We start from the raw sequence: 17,924 nt of genomic DNA, 5'->3' as shown, positions 1-17,924 counted from the left end.
TCCTCCAAGCCGCTTGCTATCTTTCTCACACTCAGCATTTTGGCTTTGGTTGTTTTTCCTTCACGTCATGAAAAATTGTGCAATCAGCTCCAGCTGACTAGGTTTTCTTTTCAAATAATTATAGGAAGCATTTAAATTATATAAGTGCATTAAACCGTATCCCAAATGGAATTGAGTTTTTAAAAAATATATTTTATGACCTAAAAGCTCATTGAGAATTTATTTGCATAAAAATCCCAGTATCTTTATCGACTTTTAAAATGCCATTGAGCCCCTAGAAATACACCACCTCACAAGTGAGAAAGGGTGCCGGGCAAGGGTGTTAAATGACCCATGAGACAGATCATCAGACTTCCAATGGACCTTGGGAAGCCGGGCTGAGAACACGGATGGCACGCAGACCCCAGAAGGGCCAGCTGGGAGCTGAGCCTGTGGCTCGGAAAGGCATGAGTAGAGCGTGCTCAGATGTAGAACTCCTCCGTGTCATTGTCCCCGCATCCGGCCGGCACTGAGGGTGCCGGGACATCTCTGCCAGTCTGCCGGGCCTGGGGGGCATTGGAAGGGAGTTCCGGGGGTGACTCTGTGAGCGAGGAGGTGTCCGAAGCTGGGGGAATGGTGACGGCTGTGGCCGAGGAGCCTGAAGTCCCTTTGAAGAGAGGGAGGGTGGCCCAGGAGGCCCCCGCGGTCTCGCTGCCCCCAGTGGGCAGGGGTCCTTCTCTGAAGCCCCTGCGCTCTGACCAGAGGCTGCTGCTTCGTTCCGGGGGGCGCGGCGCTTCCTCGGGGCTGCAGAACCTGCTGGGTGCCGAGTAGGCAGAGACCACAGACAGGTCGGAGGAGGAGAGCCGCAGCCCAGTGTCCACGTCCGTCTCCTGGGCCCCCTCCAGGTCGTCGATGGAGAGGAGGTGGCCCTGCCCCCGCTCCGGGGCCCTCTGCCTCCGGACGCCTATGCTTGCAGACGGCTGCGCTTCCGCCGCGGAGGCCGGGAAGGGGTCTTCGGTGGGCAGACAAAACAAGGACTTGCTTCGCTGGAAAGACCACGGGAGGCTGGGAGGGCTGGTGGCTCGTCTGGCAAATTCCTGCGGGTGCCTGGTAGATGGACCTGCCTGGCCGAGCCCCGGGTGTGACGCGTCCAGTGGCGGCTGAGGGCGGCGGCCTGGGGTCCGGCTCTGCGCGGTGGCGCGCGGGGAAGACGTGGAGGCCGGTTTCTGCTCTGAGGCCTGGTGAGCCCTGCCGGGTTTAGGGCGCTTCTTGTGCCCCTTCTGTGCCTGCAGGGGCAAGAGGGGACATCGTTATCAGTGCCGAGCTGGGGGCAACAGGGTCTCATTGCTAAATAGAACATGAAACACACTTTCTGTTGATTGGAAACTTCCAGAACTGTCTTGGCAATAAAGCACCACCAGAAATGTCACTGGGGCTTCCCAGGTGCCCTGGTGGTAAAGAACACGTCTGCCAATGCAGGAGACAAGAGACAGGAGTTTGATCCCTGCGTGGGGAAGATCCCCTGGAGGAGGAAATGGCAACCCACTCTAGTATTCTTGCCTGGAGAATCCCATGGACAGAGGAGCCCGGTGGGGACCCAGTCAGTGGGGTCACAAAGAGTCGGACACACACACACACATACATAAATTTCATTCTCCAAATTCTAAAGTGAAGACAGAGATTGCAGAGCTTGGGGGAAGGCAGATCGGACTTCTCAGTCTGAGCAGACGTCCCCGAACCCAGGAGGAGAGGCAGGCCCTTGTCACGACAAGAAATAGGACCTCTTCCAGAGCACACACAAGGATGCTCCGTGGATTAGCCACAGGCCTGAGGCCTGGCTGAGCGGGACAGAGGACACAGGGATTACCATTTAGTGTACAAAGGATGCTCGAAGGGTCTGCTTCCCTCTGGCCGAAGCCCCAGCATTTGGACGTGCTCCCCTCCGACGACAGGGTGGAAATGTCAGGATGGGGCTTGAGCCTAGTGCGCGTGTGGCCATGGGGACACATCCCAGGGGCGGCCCTTGGTTCAGGGTGGTAAACCTTTGGTGAGTGAGGGGCTATCAGGAAATCAGCATGTATTGACTTGCTTTAGGAACCACTGACTCCTCTGTGTCCCCTTTCAGAAACTGTAAGGGGACGGGGGCAGCTAACTACTGACCAGTCCCATGGATGCCCCACAGGGGCAAGGGCAAGTCCCCAGGGCTCAAGACAGTTTCTTCCTTCAGCAGCTCAGCCCTGACCTCCTGTTCTCTCCCCCACCTTCCCTGCAGCTCTGCGGGAGCTTCTGTTGCACAGAATTAATTGGGAACCTTTCTTCCAACGAATGTTCCCACCTGGGGCTGCTGCGCTCAGGTTTTCCCCCTGGTCTGCTCCCCAGGCTTCCAGCCAAACTTCCTATGCAAAATTTCAGTTAAATAATGGATGTGGAGACAGTGACTCTGGTTCTGTTTAGTACAGGATCTTTTCATTTATTGTTCAGTCGCTCTTCCGTGTCTGACTTTGGGACCCCATGGACTGCAGCACGTCAGGCTCCCCTGTCCTTCACCATCTCCCGGAGCTTGCTCAAACTCATGTCCGTTGAGTCAGTGATGCCATCCAACCATCTCATCCTCTGTCACCCCCCTCCTTCTGCCCTCAATAACTTTCATTTATGAATTTCCAAATAAGGAAAGAATTTTTTTTTTTTTTTTTAAACACCCGAGTGCAGTTTACTCTAAGGGATATTTCCCGGCTCTCTGCAAGACTACGAGACCCTGGCCCTACCTTGGACAGCACACATCCCCATCTCCCTGTTACACAGGAACCTGGTCTTCCCACAACTACTTGGGAAGTTTAGTTCAACGTCCTGTACACTTACTTGTGCCTGTTACAGGTAAAGGAGGGGAAACTACAATGTGAAGGACTGTTTTCAACCGCAAGAAGTACATTTCATTGAAAGGACAGGAGACAAAAAGAACTCAGACAGGAGCCTGTGATGACAGGCACAGTGCCGGGGTGGAGAGGGGAGAGGCCATGCCTGTCCGTGGAACAGAGGAGTGTCCGTGGGGGCGGGCGTGGAGATGGGCAGCTGTGCTGCTAGCGGGAGGCACAGGTAGAGAGGAGGCTGGGTGGGAGAGGGAGGCCAAGACAGAGGCTGACGCTTGGCAGGTAAGCGAGGGAGTGTGAGGGGCCGGAAGCCAGCAGTTTGAATGATTAGAGACTAGGCGCGAGGAAGGCAGTGCTGTGGGTCAGCTTGGAGCTGGAGTCTAGTAGTGGCCAAGGAGGCCCTGACCACCTGGGTAAGAAAGCCACAATCTTATCCTTTTGCTGGGGTCATATTCAGTCTTGATTATGTCCACCGCCCCACCAGAGGGTCATTCCTTTCATTCCTAAGATCTTCGCTTAACTTCAGGTATTTCTTAATCCTATAAACAGACCTATTGACTCATTTTTGTTTTCAGTCAATATTAAATGAGGGTCTTTCCTGCAGAGCTTTTCATCTGGACTGCTTAAGCTTTGACTGGGTTATTAAAAGTGTGCTGACATATGGGTCTCTTTGAGCGGCAGCCTCTTGCCATGTAAATATTATCATTTTCTATGATGTGGAAAAGGTCTGGAGGACTAGGCAGAGATAATTTTGAATAAGACAAGATATTGAATGCCCACAAGTAACAACACAACATTCAAATGTATTGAAGTAAGCCACGATGATAAGTTCAGTTCAGTCGCTCAGTTGTGTCCGACTCTGCGACACCATGGACTGCAGCATGCCAGGCCTCCCTGTCCATCACCAACTCCTGGAGTTTACTCAGACTTATGTCCTTTGAGTCGGTGATGCCATCCAACCATCTCATCCTCTATTGTCCCCTTCTCCTCCTGCCTTCAATCTTTCCCAGCATCAGGGTCTTTTCAAATGAGTCAGTTCTTCACATCAGGTGGCCAACATATTGGAGTTTCAGCTTCAGCATCAGTCCTTCCAGTGAAAATTCAGGACTGATTTCCTTTAGGATGGACTGGTTGGATCTCCTTGCAGTCCAAGAGACTCTCAAGAGTCTTCTCTAACACCACAGTTCAAAAGCATCAATTCTTTGGCACTCAGCTTTCTTTACAGTCCAAATCTCACATCCATACATGACTACTGGAAAAACCATAGCTTTGACTAGATGGACCTTTGTTGGTAAAGTGATGGCTCTGCTTTTTAATATGCTGTCTAGGTTGGTCATAGCTTTTCTTCCAGGGAGCAAGTGTCTTTTAATTTCATGGCTGCAGTCACCATCTGCAGTGATTGTGGAGCCCAAGAAAATAAAGTCTTTCACTGTTTCCATTGTTTCCCCATCTATTTGCCATGAAGTGATGGGACTGGATGCCATGATTAGTTTTCTGAACATAGAGTTTTAAGCCAACATTTTCACTCTCCTCTTTCGCTTTCATCAAGAGGCTCTTTAGTTCTTCTTTGCTTTTAGCCATAAGGGTGGTGTCATCTGCATATCTGAGGTTATTTCTCCCAGCAATCTTGATTCTAGACTGTGCTTCATCCAGCCCAGCGTTTCTCATGATGATAGAGTGGCAATATGTGAGCTCTATTGGAATGAAAAGGAGGAGGGGGGTTGATTTTATAGAGGGGTGAGGCAGCATGGGGAGAGGGTAGGAAAAGCTTGCCTTAAGAAGTCACGTTTGGACAAAACCTTGGAAAGTGGAGGAGGGATCTGCCAACTGGAAGGCAGCGGGCAAGGCATGGAAGAGCACATAGGCACAGAAGCAGCCTGCATGGAGGCTGGCTCATTGAAGCAGAGGTGAGCCCTGAGAACTTAGAGGAGCCTCGCCAGGGGATGCATATATATATATATATATATATATATATATATCCTTTTTCAGGTTCTTTTCCATTTTTGTTATTGTAAGACAATTGAATATAATTCACCATGCCATACAATAAACCTTTGTTATTTTATGGGGCTTCCCTGATGGCTCAGATGGCAAAGAATCTGCCTGCAATGCAGGAGACCCACGTTTGATCCCTGGATCGGGAGGATCCCCTGGAGAAGGAAATGGCAACCCACTCCAGTATTCTTGCCTGGAGAATTCCGTGGACAGAGGATCTGGTGGGCTACAGTCCATGGGTCACAAAGAGTCAGACACGACTGAGTGACTGACACTTTTTTGTTATTTTATAGATGGGAGGGTGCATCTGCTAATCCCAGACTCCTAATTTATCCCTCCCTCGTGCCTTCCCCTTTGATAACGGTAAATTTGTTTTCTATGTCAAGGGGTCTGTTTCCGTTTTATGAATAAGTTCATTTGTATCATATTGTAGATTCCACATACAAGTGATACCATACAACAGACTGACTTCATGTAGTATAATAATCTCTAGGTCGATACGTGTTTCTGCAAATGGCGTTATTTCATTCTTGTGACTGAGTGATACTCCATGTACCAAATCTTCTTTATCCATTCATCTGCTGATGGACATTTACACTGCTTCCATGACTTGGCTATTGTAAACAGTGCAGAGTGCACACTGGAATGAATGTATCTTTTTGAATTAGAGTCTTCATCTTTTCCTGATATAAGATTGCCCAGGAGTAAGATCGAGGGGTCATAGGTAAGGTGATTTTTTTTTTTTTTTTTTTTTAGGAACCTCCATAATGTTTTCCATAGTGGCTGTACCAACGTACACTCCCACCAACATTGTAGGAGAATTCCTTTTCCTCCATGCCCTCTTGAGCATTTATTATTTGATGACGGCTGTTCTGACCGGTGTGAGGTGATACCTCATTGTCGTTTTGACTTGCATTTCTCTAATAACTAGCAACGCTGAGCATCTTTTCATGAGCTTTTTGGCCATCGGTACGTTGTCTTTGGAGAAATGTCTATGTACATCTTTTGCCCATTTCTGATTGGTTTTGTAAATAACTGTACTTATTTATTTTTGGCTGTGCTGGGTCTTGCTGCGTGGGCTTTTTTTCTTTAGTTGCGGAGACTGGGTGCTACTCTCTAATTGCAGGGCCCAGGTTTTTTCACTGGGGTGGCTTCTCCTGTGGATCACGGGCTCTTGGGCACATGGGCTTCTGTAGTTGGGGCTCCTGGGCTCTAGGACACAGGCTCAGTAATTGTGGCACATGGGTTTAGTTGCGCCGTGGCATGTGGGATCTTCCCGGATCAGAGACTGAACTCGTGTCTCCTGCATTGGCAGGCAGATTCTTTACCACGGAGCCACCAGGGAAGGCTTTGATTGTTTTTTATTTTTCTATATTGAACTGTATGAGCTGTCTGTATATTCTGGAAATTAAGCACTTGTCGGTCACATTGTTAGCAAATATTTTCTCCCACTCTATAGGCTGTGTTTTCGTTTTGTTTACAGTTTTCCTTTGCTGTGCAAAAACTTGTAAGTTTGATTAGGTCCTGTTTATTTTTATTTCTTCTGCCTTGGGAGACTGACCTAAGAAAATACTACTTTGATTTATGTCAGAGAATGTTTTGCCTATGTTCTCTTCTAGGAGTTTTATGGTGTCATGTCTTATATTTATTAATAAGTCTTTAAGCCATTTTAGGGTTTCCCTGATAGCTCAGTTGGTAAAGAATCCGCCTGCAATGCAGGAGACCCCAGTTTAATTCCTGGGTCGCGAAGATCCACTGGAGAAGGGGTAGGCCACCCACTTCAGTATTCTTGGGCTTCCCTCATGGTTCAGCTGGTAAAGAATCGGCCTGCAATGCAGGAGACCTGGGTTCAATCCAGGGAAGATCCCCTGGAGAAAGGAAAGGCTACCCACTCCAGTATTCTGGCCTGGAGAATTCCATGGACTGTAGAGTCCATGGGGTCACAAAGAGTCGGACACGACTGAGTGACTTTCACTTTAAGCCATTTTGAGTTTTTTTTTGGTATGGTGTGACTGAGTGTCCAAACTTCACTGGTTTACAAGCGCCTGTCTAGCTTTCCCAGTACCACTTTCCTCCATTGTATATTCTTGCCTCCTGTGTCGAAGATTAATTGACTGTAGGTGTGTGGGTTTAATCTGGGCTCTCTATTCTATTCCATTGATCTATACGTCTGTTTTTGTGCCAGTCCTGCGGTGTTTTGATTATTGTAGCTTTGTAGTATTGTCTGAAATCTGGGAGGATTACTGATCCTTTTCATCCTCAGTCTCTAATTCTGTGCGTGTGTTGGGGTGTATGTGTGTGTTTAAACCCATGACCTGCTGGTTCTCTTCCCGCCGATCAGGCTCTGTACAGCATATTGAAATTCTCAAGCTGTTCTGCTGAGGGTGGCCTAGGGAGCTGAAAGTCAAGTGCAGCAGTTGTAGAGATTTCTGATGGTCTAAATTACAGATTTTTAAAGGATACAATGCAAAAAGCTTTTAGTCCAGGTTGTAAGGTATGGTACTCCTAAAGATCACACTCCCCTAGACCATTCTATGTGCGTTGTTTTTTGGGGGGGCGTGGTGGGTCTTCATTGCTGCGTGGGCTTTTCTCTAGTTGTGGTGAGCGGGGGGCTGTGCGTCTAGTTGGGGTGAGCAGGCTTCTCATGGTGGTGGCTTCTCTCGCGGAGCATGGTCTGTAGGGCGCACAGGGGCTCAGCAGCGTGGCCCATAGCTCTAGAGCACAGGCGCAGTAGTTGTGGCACGTGGGCTTAGCTGCTCCACGGCATGTGGGGTCTTTCCAGATCAGGGATCAAACCCATGGCCCCTGCACTGGCAGGTGGATTCTTTATCACTGAGCCACTGGGGACACCCTCTATGAGCATTTTATGTGCATGGGGACCTTGCTGAATTTGGTGAGGAAGGTGCTGAGCCGAGCTGGTTCCTCCTGGGGATGTGATCCACTCTCCAGGGCTGGTTGCTCTGTGCTCAGCATCCCTGGGACCCCTAACTCAGCCAATCTGACTTGCTGTGCTGCTCTGGTTAGTGATCATCTTCTCTGCAAAGCTCTATGCCTCACGTGGGAGAGCTTGCTCAGCACACGCCCTACCCAAGTATCCGACAGGAGCTTAAGCATGAGTGAGGTAACAGGAGCTGAAGTACGTAACAGGAGCTTAAGCGTGAGTGAAGAGTTGCAGCTTGGGGAGCGGGTAAGGAATGGCCCCAGAAGGCCCACGTGTGCCTGAGAGGTGTCACAGCTGGGTAGCTGTTGAAAAGAGAAACTGATTTTCTCAATCATTTGAGTTTGGCTAAATCAGAGTGAAAGTAAGTTGTGAGATTCTTTAGACAAGAAAGTCCTCAAATAATGGAGGCTGCTTTCAATGGAGAGGCAGTGTTTATTAATTAAGATGCTGAGGGGTTTTCCTGGCTGTCCAGTGGTTAAAACTCCATGTTTCCAATGCAGGAGACAATGGGTTCGATCCCTGGTTGGAGAACTAAGGTTCCCACATGCTGCATGGTGAGGCCAAAATTTTTTTTAAAAAATGAAAGTAAAAGTAAGTTTTTTTATTTATTAAAAAAAAAAAAAGACATCTATCTTATTTTCCCCAAGGGCTGATTCCTCTAATAAGTATGTACTACCCAGTAACTTGCATCTTCAGGGTCTTATTCAAGGGGCATGCTCTGGGTGAGGCTGTCTGCAATCTAAATTTGCCTGAAAAAGGAAGCCTCTGCGAATATTGCTCCATGAGAAGCAAAAGGCCAAGATTCCTGTGTGGGGAACTGCCTGGGGACATCTGAACTTTCCACTATTACAGACAGAGTGGGATTAAGTTTGACTTTAAATCAGGAACAGCTGGCAGAGGCTGAAAGCTTGGTGGGTTTTGCAGAGGTTGTCGTCACTGTGCTTATTTAACGGAAACCTGTCTGTGCTCTTATTTCCCCTGTATCATGAAGGCTGGAGTCCAGATCAACCCTGATTTCTGCTTTAAGGAGAGGTGGCATCCAGTATTTTCCACTGGAGGGGTGCCTGCTGGGTGGGTGGGATTCCAGGTGGCACAGCGCTGGCTGGTGGGCTGCAGGACCCTGGGGTGGGGAGCTGCGGGGCTTCCCTCCCCCTGGGTGGGTCCAGGAGATATGGTGGTTTCCTCCAGCTCCACCTGGGGGCAGAGAAGGCAGCTTCTAAAAGCAGGGTCTTGTCTGTCTAATGACAACTCACTTGTCCAAAGGATGCCCTTCATTCTGTGTCCTTCCCCCAGTGAGGACTCTCTTTCCGGTCACTCTTGTCTGCCGGTCTGACTTGACCAGAAGCACTAGAAGCTGAGAATGAAGCATCACAGATGCTTCACGAAGCTCTTCCCCAGTGGACTTTTCTTTCTTTTTATTTTTTTATTTTTTATTTTTATTTTTTTTTTAACAGGCAGCAATGTATTTATTGGAAATGAACTAGACATTACATTAACCAAATGAAGATGTAACAATGCATGAAGCATAATTGGTGCAACATTTAAAAGATCACAAAATAAAAAGAAAATTCATTTTCAAAAGAAATATTGCATCCAAGGCAAGCCCTGAACACCATAATACAACTGATAACATTGACTGTGAAGATCTAGAATAAAATTTAAACCAAACAACTGAAAGAAAAAGTTTCTTTTCCCAACTTGAAGGTTCCCTGGCTACCACCTGTGTATCATACACACCAGGTAATTTTCATCACCAGACAGTAACCAATGATATTTATCATATTCCTCATAAGAAAATACCTCTCCTACAAATAGAGAAATCTGAGGGAAATCCAAGCAACAAAACAGTTGGTGGCCCCAACTGATTAGGTCAGCATTTTCTAGAATCTAGAAATTACATTAACTTTACTAGTAAGACTTCATTTTCTTCTGAGAAACTGCCTGGATGAGAGGGTGTGCTGATTGTAACATTACATTTACTACACTACACTGAGTCACTACATTCCACTGAGTAACTGGTCGGTCGTGGGAGTGAGAGGGGATGTTCAGCTCCTTATCCATTCATCAAATGTTTCTGGAACTTTTAGAGCTTTACTTTTCTACTCGGTAATACATTGTAGCTTGTGTATAACAAACTCCCTTTGAAGAAAATTATCCCAGATAATCCATCTCTGATAATACAAGTACTGCAAAAAGCCGTGATGAAAAATATTTTTTGGAAAGGCAAAATTGCTGCATCCACTTTCCGAGGCACTGTCATAGAATCATCTCTGAAATGGAGAAATTCCATGTGTAAGTTAAAAATTCCTTTCCTTCCATTCACCCAGCATGCATGAATGTCTTCTTATAATCTCTCTGTAGACTGAGAAAGTCAGGAGTCCAAATGCAGAACTGTAGGTTTTAGAAAGGCTTTCTCCTTCCCTTCCCATGGATTTCAAGTTTGTTTTAAACACTCCACAGTTCTCATAAACGCTCATGTGGAAGGGGAGGATGATTACAACCTTATCAGACCTGTCAATTGACAAAAAAAAAGTATCTCAACACAGTATCTCATCTTTAGAACACCAATCATAATTGCATTTCCTTACCCTCCATTTAAGGTAGAGAGAACTAAGACAAGAGTTCCCACATTTTAGTGGGAAATGGCAAATCCTTGTCACTAACTATGGCACCAAGTAGTTCATTCAGGACAAATTTCAATAAAAAGGTAGAAAGTTAATCTTGACAATTTACATATGCTCAGTCGCTCAGCCATGTCCGACTCTTTGTGACCCCATGGACTGTAGTTGGCCAGGCTCCTCAGGCCATGAGATTTTCCAGGCAAGAATACTGGAGTGGGTTGCCATTTCCTACTCCAACTTTCTTTTTATTTTAACTTATTTTTTTATTGAAGGATAATTGCTTTACAGAATTTTGTTGTTTTCTGTCAAACCTCAACATGAATCAGGGGTATACATATATCCCTCCCTTTTGAACCTCCTTCCCATCTCTCGCCCGATCACACCCCTCTAGGTTGATACAGAGCCCCTGTTTGAGTTTCCTGAGCCATCTATTTTACATATGGTAATATAAGTGTTTTTTTTTAATTTATTATTATTTTTTGGAGGCTAATTACTTTACAGCATTGTATTGGTTTTGCCATACATTGATATGAATCCGCCACGGGTGTACACGTGTTCCCCATCCTGAACCCCCTCCCACCTCCCTCCCCATCCCATCCCTCAGTATCATCCCACTGCACCAGCCCCAAGCACACTGTATCATGCATCAAACCTGGACTGGTGATCCGTTTCACATATATTATACATGTTTCAATGCCATTCTCCCAAACTATCCCACCCTCGCCCTCTCCCACAGAGTCCAAAAGACTGTTCTATACATCTGTGTCTCTTTTGCTGTCTTGCATACAGGGTTATCGTTACCATCATTCTAAATTCCATATATATGCATTAGTATATTGTATTGGTCTTTTTCTTTCTGGCTTACTTCACTCTGTATAATCGGCTCCAGTTTCATCCAACTCATTAGAACTGATTCAAATGTACTCTTTTTAATAGCTGAGTAATATTCCGTTGTGTATATGTACCACAGCTTTCTTATCCATTCATCTGCTGATGGACATCTAGGTTTCTTCCATGTCCTGGTTATTATAAACAGTGCTGTGATGAACACTGGGGTACACATGTCTCTTTCAATTCTGGTTTCCTTGGTGTGTATGCCCAGCAGTGGGGTTGCTGGGTCATATGGCAGTTCTATTTGCAGTTTTTTAAGGAATCTCCACACTGTTCTCCATAGTGGCTGTACTAGTTTGCATTCCCACCAACAGTGTAAGAGGGTTCCCTTTTCTCCACACCCTCTCCAGCATTTATTGCTTGTAGACTTTTGGATCACAGCCATTCTGACTGGTGTGAATGGTACCTCATTGTGGTTTTGATTTGCATTTCTCTGATAATGAGTGATGTTGAGCATCTTTTCATGTGTTTGTTAGCCATCCGTATGTCTTCTTTGGAGAAATGTCTGTTTAGTTCTTTGGCCCATGTTTTGATTGGGTCGTTTATGTTTCTGGAATTGAGCTGCAGGAGTTGCTTGTATATTTTTGAGATTAATTCTTTGTCAGTTGCTTCATTTGCTATTATTTTCTCCCATTCTGAAGGCTGCCTTTTCACCTTGCTTATAGTTTCCTTTGCTGTGCAAAAGCTTTTAATTAGGTCCCATGTAAATTTCCATGTTACTCTCTTCATACATCTCACCCTCTCCTCCCCTCTCCCCATGTCCATAAGTCTATTTTCTGTTTCTCTCAGTGGACTTTTTCAAGGTGAAATGAAACCCTGTGCCTTCTGTCCAGGGAAGCCTCCCCACTCCCCTGCACTCCCCAGCCCCCTGCTTTCGGCTCTGAGGGCTGCCCTCTGGAGCTTCTCCAAGTGACTGCAGCATGGTACCTGCAGAACAGCTTCCTCTGCTTCTCTATGAGGCAGTGCAGGCTTGCTGACTCACCGGGACCCAGTATTTCCCTCTCTGCTATTTATGGAACTTTCTCTAAGGTACTCAGCATTACATCAATGACTGCCTAAGGCAACCAGCCAGGGAGATCTCTTGTGTCCCTGAAATCACCAAAAAGCTGACATGCAGTAAGTGACCCATGAACTTTGCATGGAACCTGGGCAGTTTGCAATGCAAGAAGTGTAAAGAGGTCTTCTTCAAGGGATCTTGTGTCAACAGACCCATGGACAGAATCCCTAGGAAGGGCGATTCTGCCCCTGACCCAGTAAGCCTGGGTGGTGTCTCATGGATCCATCACAGTCAGGAAATTCTCTCTCATCCTCAAACCTCCTCATTCTGAGAAAGGTCATTTCCTCTTGTTCTGTCCTTGCCAGGAACACAATCAGTGTGGCACTGTCTGTTATGTAATGAGCCAAAGACCTTTTAACCTAGGGACTCATAAAAGTTAGGGGCAGTCTCAAAAACACTGGGCAGTGGGTTCACATGAGAAATCAGATTTTGGTTCTAAATAAAAACATCATATTTTGCGTCTCCTTTCACTGTCCTCTGGGTAGTTTTCATATATCCACCAAGAGTACTATTCCTGGAAAAGGCTATGTTGTCTTTAAAAATTATTTTAAATTTGATTAAAATTATTGAAATATAATTGACATATAACATTATATTAATCTCAGGTGTACAACATATTGTTTCATTATTTGTGTATGTTGTGAAATGATCACCGTAAGTCTAGTTAATGCACTACCACACACATTTATGTTTTTTTCCTCGTAATGATAATTTTAAATCTACTTTCCTAGCAACTTTCAATATACAATACAGTATTGTTAACTAGTTACCAAGCTGTACATGACATCACCAGACTTATTAATTCTATAATTGGAAGTCTGTACCTTTTGATCACGTACCTGTAACAACCACCAATCTGTATTTGTGAGTTAGGTTTTTTTTTTTTTTTTAATTCCACATATAAGTGAGATCATGTGGTATTTTGTCTTTCTCTGATTTATTTTGCTTAATGCCCTCAAGGTACATCCATATTGTCACAAATAAACAGGATTTTATTCATTTTTTTATGATTGAATAATACTCTGTATGTGTGAAGCCAAATTCAGACTTAAATTGAAGAAAGTAGGGAAAACCACTAGACCATTCAGGTATGACCTAAATCAAATCCCTGATGATTTGAAGTGATCTGATAGAGTGTCTGATACACTATGGATGGAGGTTCATGACATTGTACAGGTATGACCTAAATCAAATCCCTAATGATTTGAAGTGAGAAATAGATTTAAGGGACTAGATCTGATAGAGTGTCTGATGCACTATGGGTGGAGGTTCATGACACTGCACAGGAGGCAGGGATCAGGACCATCCCCAAGAAAAAGATATGCAAAAAAGTAAATGGCTCTCTGAGGAGGCCTTACAAATAGCTGTGAAAAGAAGAGAAGTGAAAAGCAAAGGAGAAAAGGAAAGATATACCCATTTGAATGCAGAGTTCCAAAGAATAGCAAGGAGAGATAAGAAAGCTTTCCTCAGTGATCAGTGCAAAGAAATAGAGGAAAACAACAGAATGGGAAAGACTAGAGATCTCTTCAAGAAAATTAGAGATACCAAGGGAACATTTCATGCAAAGATGGACTCAATAAAGGGCAGAAATGGTAAGGACCGAACAGAAGCAGAAGATATTAAGAAGAGGTGGCAAGAATACACTGAAGAACTGTACAAAAAAGATCTTCATGACCCAGATAATCACGATGGTGTGATCACTCACCTAGAGCCAGACATCCTGGAATGTGAAGTCAAGTGGGCCTTAGGAAGCATCACTATGTACAAAGCTAGTGGAGGTGATGGAATTCCAGTTGAGCTATTTCAAATCCTGAAAGATGATGCTGTGAAAGTGCTGCACTCAATATGCCAGCAAATTTGGAAAACTCAGCAGTGGCCACAGGACTGGAAAAGGTCAGTTTTCATTCTAAACCCTAAGAAAGGCAATGCCAAAGAATGCTGAAACTACCACACAGTTGCACTCATCTCACACACTAGTAAAGTAATGCTCAAAATTCTCCAAGCCAGGCTTCAGCAATACGTGAACTGTGAACTTCCAGATGTTCAAGCTGGATTTAGAAAAGGCAGAGGAACCAGAGATCAAATTGCTAACATCCACTGGATCATCAAAAAAAGCAAGAGAGTTCCAGACAAACATCTACTTCTGCTTTATTGACTATGCCAAAGCCTTTGACTGTGTGGATCACAATAAACTGTGGAAAATTCTGAAAGATGGGAATACCAGACCACCTGCCTCTTGAGAAATCTGTATGCAGGTCAGGAAGCAACAATTAGAACTGGACATGGAACAACAGACTGGTTCCAAATAGGAAAAGGAGTACGTGAAGGCTGTATATTGTCACCCTGCTCATTTAACTTACATGCAGAGTACATTATGAGAAACGCTGGACTGGAAGAAGCACAAGCTGGAATCAAGATTGCCAGAAGAAATATCAATAACCTCAGATATGCAGATGACATCACCCTTATGGCAGAAAGTGAAGAAGAACTAAAGAGCCTCTTGATGAAAGTGAAAGAGGAGAGTGAAAAAGTTGGCTTAAAGCTAAACATTTAGAAAACAAAGATCATGGCATCTGGTCCCATCACTTCATGGCAAACAGATGGAGAAATAGTGGCAGACTTTATTTTTGGGGGCTCCAGAATCACTGCAGATGGTGATTGCAGCCATGAAATTAAAAGACGCTTACTCCTTGGAAGAAAAGTTATGACCAACCTAGACAGCATATTAAAAAGCAGAGACATTACTTTGTCAACAAACGTCCATCTGGTCAAGGCTATGGTTTTTTCAGTGGTCATGTATGGATGTGAGAGTTGGACTACAAAGAAAGCTGAGCGCTGAAGAATTGATGCTTTTGAACTGTGGTGTTGGAGAAGACTCTTGAGAGTCCCTTGGACTGCAAGGAGATCCAACAAGTTCATGCTAAAGGAGATCAGTCCTGGGTGGTCATTGGAAGGACTGATGTTGAAGCTGAAACTCCAATACTTTGACCACCTGATGCAAAGAATGACTCATTGGAAAAGACCCTGTTGCTGGGAAAGATTGAAGGTGGGAGGAGAAGGGGACGACAGAGGATGAGATGGCTGGATGACATCACTGACTCAATGGACATGAGTTTGAGTAAACTCTGGGAGTTGGGGATGGACAGGGAGGCCTGGTGTGCTGCAGTCCATGGGGTCACACAGAGTTGTAGAAGACTGAGCGATTGAACTGAACTGATAGATACACACACCACATTTTCTCCATTCATCCACTGATGGACAGGTAGGTTGCTTCCATGGGTAGACTATTGTAAATAATGCTTTTTTCAACCTGTGTGTGCATGTGCTCAGCCGTATCTGACTCTTTGAGACCCCATGGACTGTAGCCCCCCGAGTTCTTCTGTCCATGGAATTTTCCAGGTAAGAATCCTGGAGTGGGTTGCCATTTCCTATTTCAGAGTATCTTCTTGACCCAGAGTATCTTCTTGACCCAGGGATCACCACCTGCATTGGTAGGTGAAGTCTTAACCATTAGAAGGGCAGTGCGTGTGTGCTCAGGAAAGTCCCCAAATATCTTTTCACGTTAGTGTTTTCCTTCCATTCAGATAAACACACACAATTAAAACTGCTGGATCATATGGGAGTTCTATTTGTATTTTCTGAGGATCCTCCATACCATTTTCCATAGTGGCCACACCAATTTACATTCCCACCAACAGTGCATGGGTTTCCCTGGTGGCTCAGATGGTAAAGAATCCACCTACAATGCGGGAGACCTGGATTCAGTTCCTGGGTGGGGAAGATCCCCTGGAGGAGGGCATGGCACCCCACTCCAGTATTCTTGCCTGGAGAATCCCATAGACAGAGGAGCCTGGCGGGCTGCAGTCCATGGGGTCGCAAAGAGTCGGACGCGACTGAGCGACCACACAGCACACACACAGTGCACGAGAGTTCCCTCCTCTCCACATTCCCGACAACACTTAGTATTTCCTATGTTTGCCAACAGGCATTCTAATAGTTAGGAGGCGGTCTCACTTTCTGGTTTAGACTTGCATTTCCCTGATTATTGGTGATGTTGAATAACCTTTCATACTTGTTTGGCCATCTGTATGTATTCCATGGAAAAACATCTTTCGGACTTTCAGCCCAATGTTTAATTGAACTGTTTGCTTTTTTACTATTGAGTTGTATGAATTCTTTATAGTTTTTTAAGATATTAACCCCTTATGAGATATATGATTTGCAAATGTTTTCTTCCATTTGGAAAGTGACCTTTTCATTTTGTTGATGGTTCCTTTGCTGTACAGAAGATTTTTAGCTTGATGTAGCCCCATTTGTTTATTTTTTGCTTTTGTTGCCTTTCATTTTGGTGTCAAATGCAAATTATCATCACCAAGATCAATCTGAAGGAGCTTACTGCCTACGTTTACTTCTAGGAGTTTTATGGTTTCAGGTCTTAGGTTCAATTCTTTTTATCCATTTTGAGTTCATTTTTGTGTATGGTGGAAGACAGTGGTTCAGTTAAATTATTTTGCAAGTGGCTGTCCAATTTTTCCCAGAATCTTTTATTGAAGAGACTGTCCTTTCCCCATTGTATATTATTGGGTCCTTTGTCATGAATTAATTGACCATATGTGCATGGGTTTATTTCTGGGATTGCTATGCTACTCCATTGATCAATATGTCTGTTTTTATGCCAATATCATACTGTTTTGATTTGCGTAGTTTTGTAGTGATAGTTTGAAATCAGGAGGCATGATGTCTCCAGCTTTGTTCTTATTTATCAAGATTGCTTTGGCTATTCGAGGTCTTTCATGGTGCCATACAAATTTTAGGATTGTTTATTCTATTTCTGTGAAAAACACCATTGAGATTTTGATAGGATTACATTGATTCTGAGGATTACTTTGGGTAGTATGGACTTTTTTTTTTTTTAATATTGATTCTTCCAGTTTAGTTCAGTTCAATCACTCAGTCGTGTCCGACTCTTTGCGACCCCATGAATCGCAGCACGCCAGGCCTCCCTGTCCATCACCAACTCCCGGAGTTCACTCAGACTCACGTCCATCGAGTCAGTGATGCCATCCAGCCATCTCATCCTCGGTCATCCCCTTCAACTCCTGCCCCCAATCCCTCCCAGCATCAGAGTCTTTTCCAGTGAGTCAACTCTTCGCATGAGGTGGCCAAAGTACTGGAGTTTCAGCTTTAGCATCAGTCCTTCCAAAGAACACCCAGGAATGATCTCCTTCAGAATGGACTGGTTGGATCTCCTTGCAGTCCAAGGGACTCTCAAGAGTCTTCTCCAACACCACAGTTCAAAAGCATCAATTCTTCGGTGCTCAGCTTTCTTCACAGTCCAACTCTCACATCCACACATGACTACTGGAAAAACTGAGTATGCAATATCTTTCCAATCATTTGTGTCTTTAATTTCCTTCATCAATGTATTATAGTTTCCTCTTTTGTTTTTCTTTTTTCTTTAATTTTTATTTTATACTGAAGTAGAGTTGATTTACAATGTTGTGTTAGTTTAAGGTGTACAGCAAAGTGATTCAGTTATACATATATTCATTCTTTTTCAGATTCTGTTCCCA

The 17,924-nt window shown here is 44.8% G+C and overlaps 1 protein-coding gene across 1 annotated transcript in view; it reads right to left on the bottom strand.

Annotated features, from left to right (window-relative positions):
• Window positions 1-210: 210 nt before the first annotated feature.
• FAM124A (family with sequence similarity 124 member A) overlaps window positions 211-17,924 on the bottom strand; it is a 119,628-nt gene continuing 101,914 nt past the window's right edge. Inside the window, exon 4 of the mRNA XM_052650140.1 lies at window positions 211-1,265. Within this exon, the coding sequence (XP_052506100.1) occupies window positions 462-1,265 (804 nt within the window). The 3' untranslated portion in view covers window positions 211-461. The remainder of the gene's footprint in view (window positions 1,266-17,924) is intronic.

The sequence above is a fragment of the Budorcas taxicolor genome, chromosome 12 (genome assembly GCF_023091745.1).
Source record: "Budorcas taxicolor isolate Tak-1 chromosome 12, Takin1.1, whole genome shotgun sequence".
In the NCBI taxonomy this organism is placed as follows: Eukaryota; Metazoa; Chordata; class Mammalia; order Artiodactyla; family Bovidae; genus Budorcas; species Budorcas taxicolor.
Note: the sequence above shows the minus strand (reverse complement) of the source record. Positions and strands in the feature narration are given on the sequence as shown.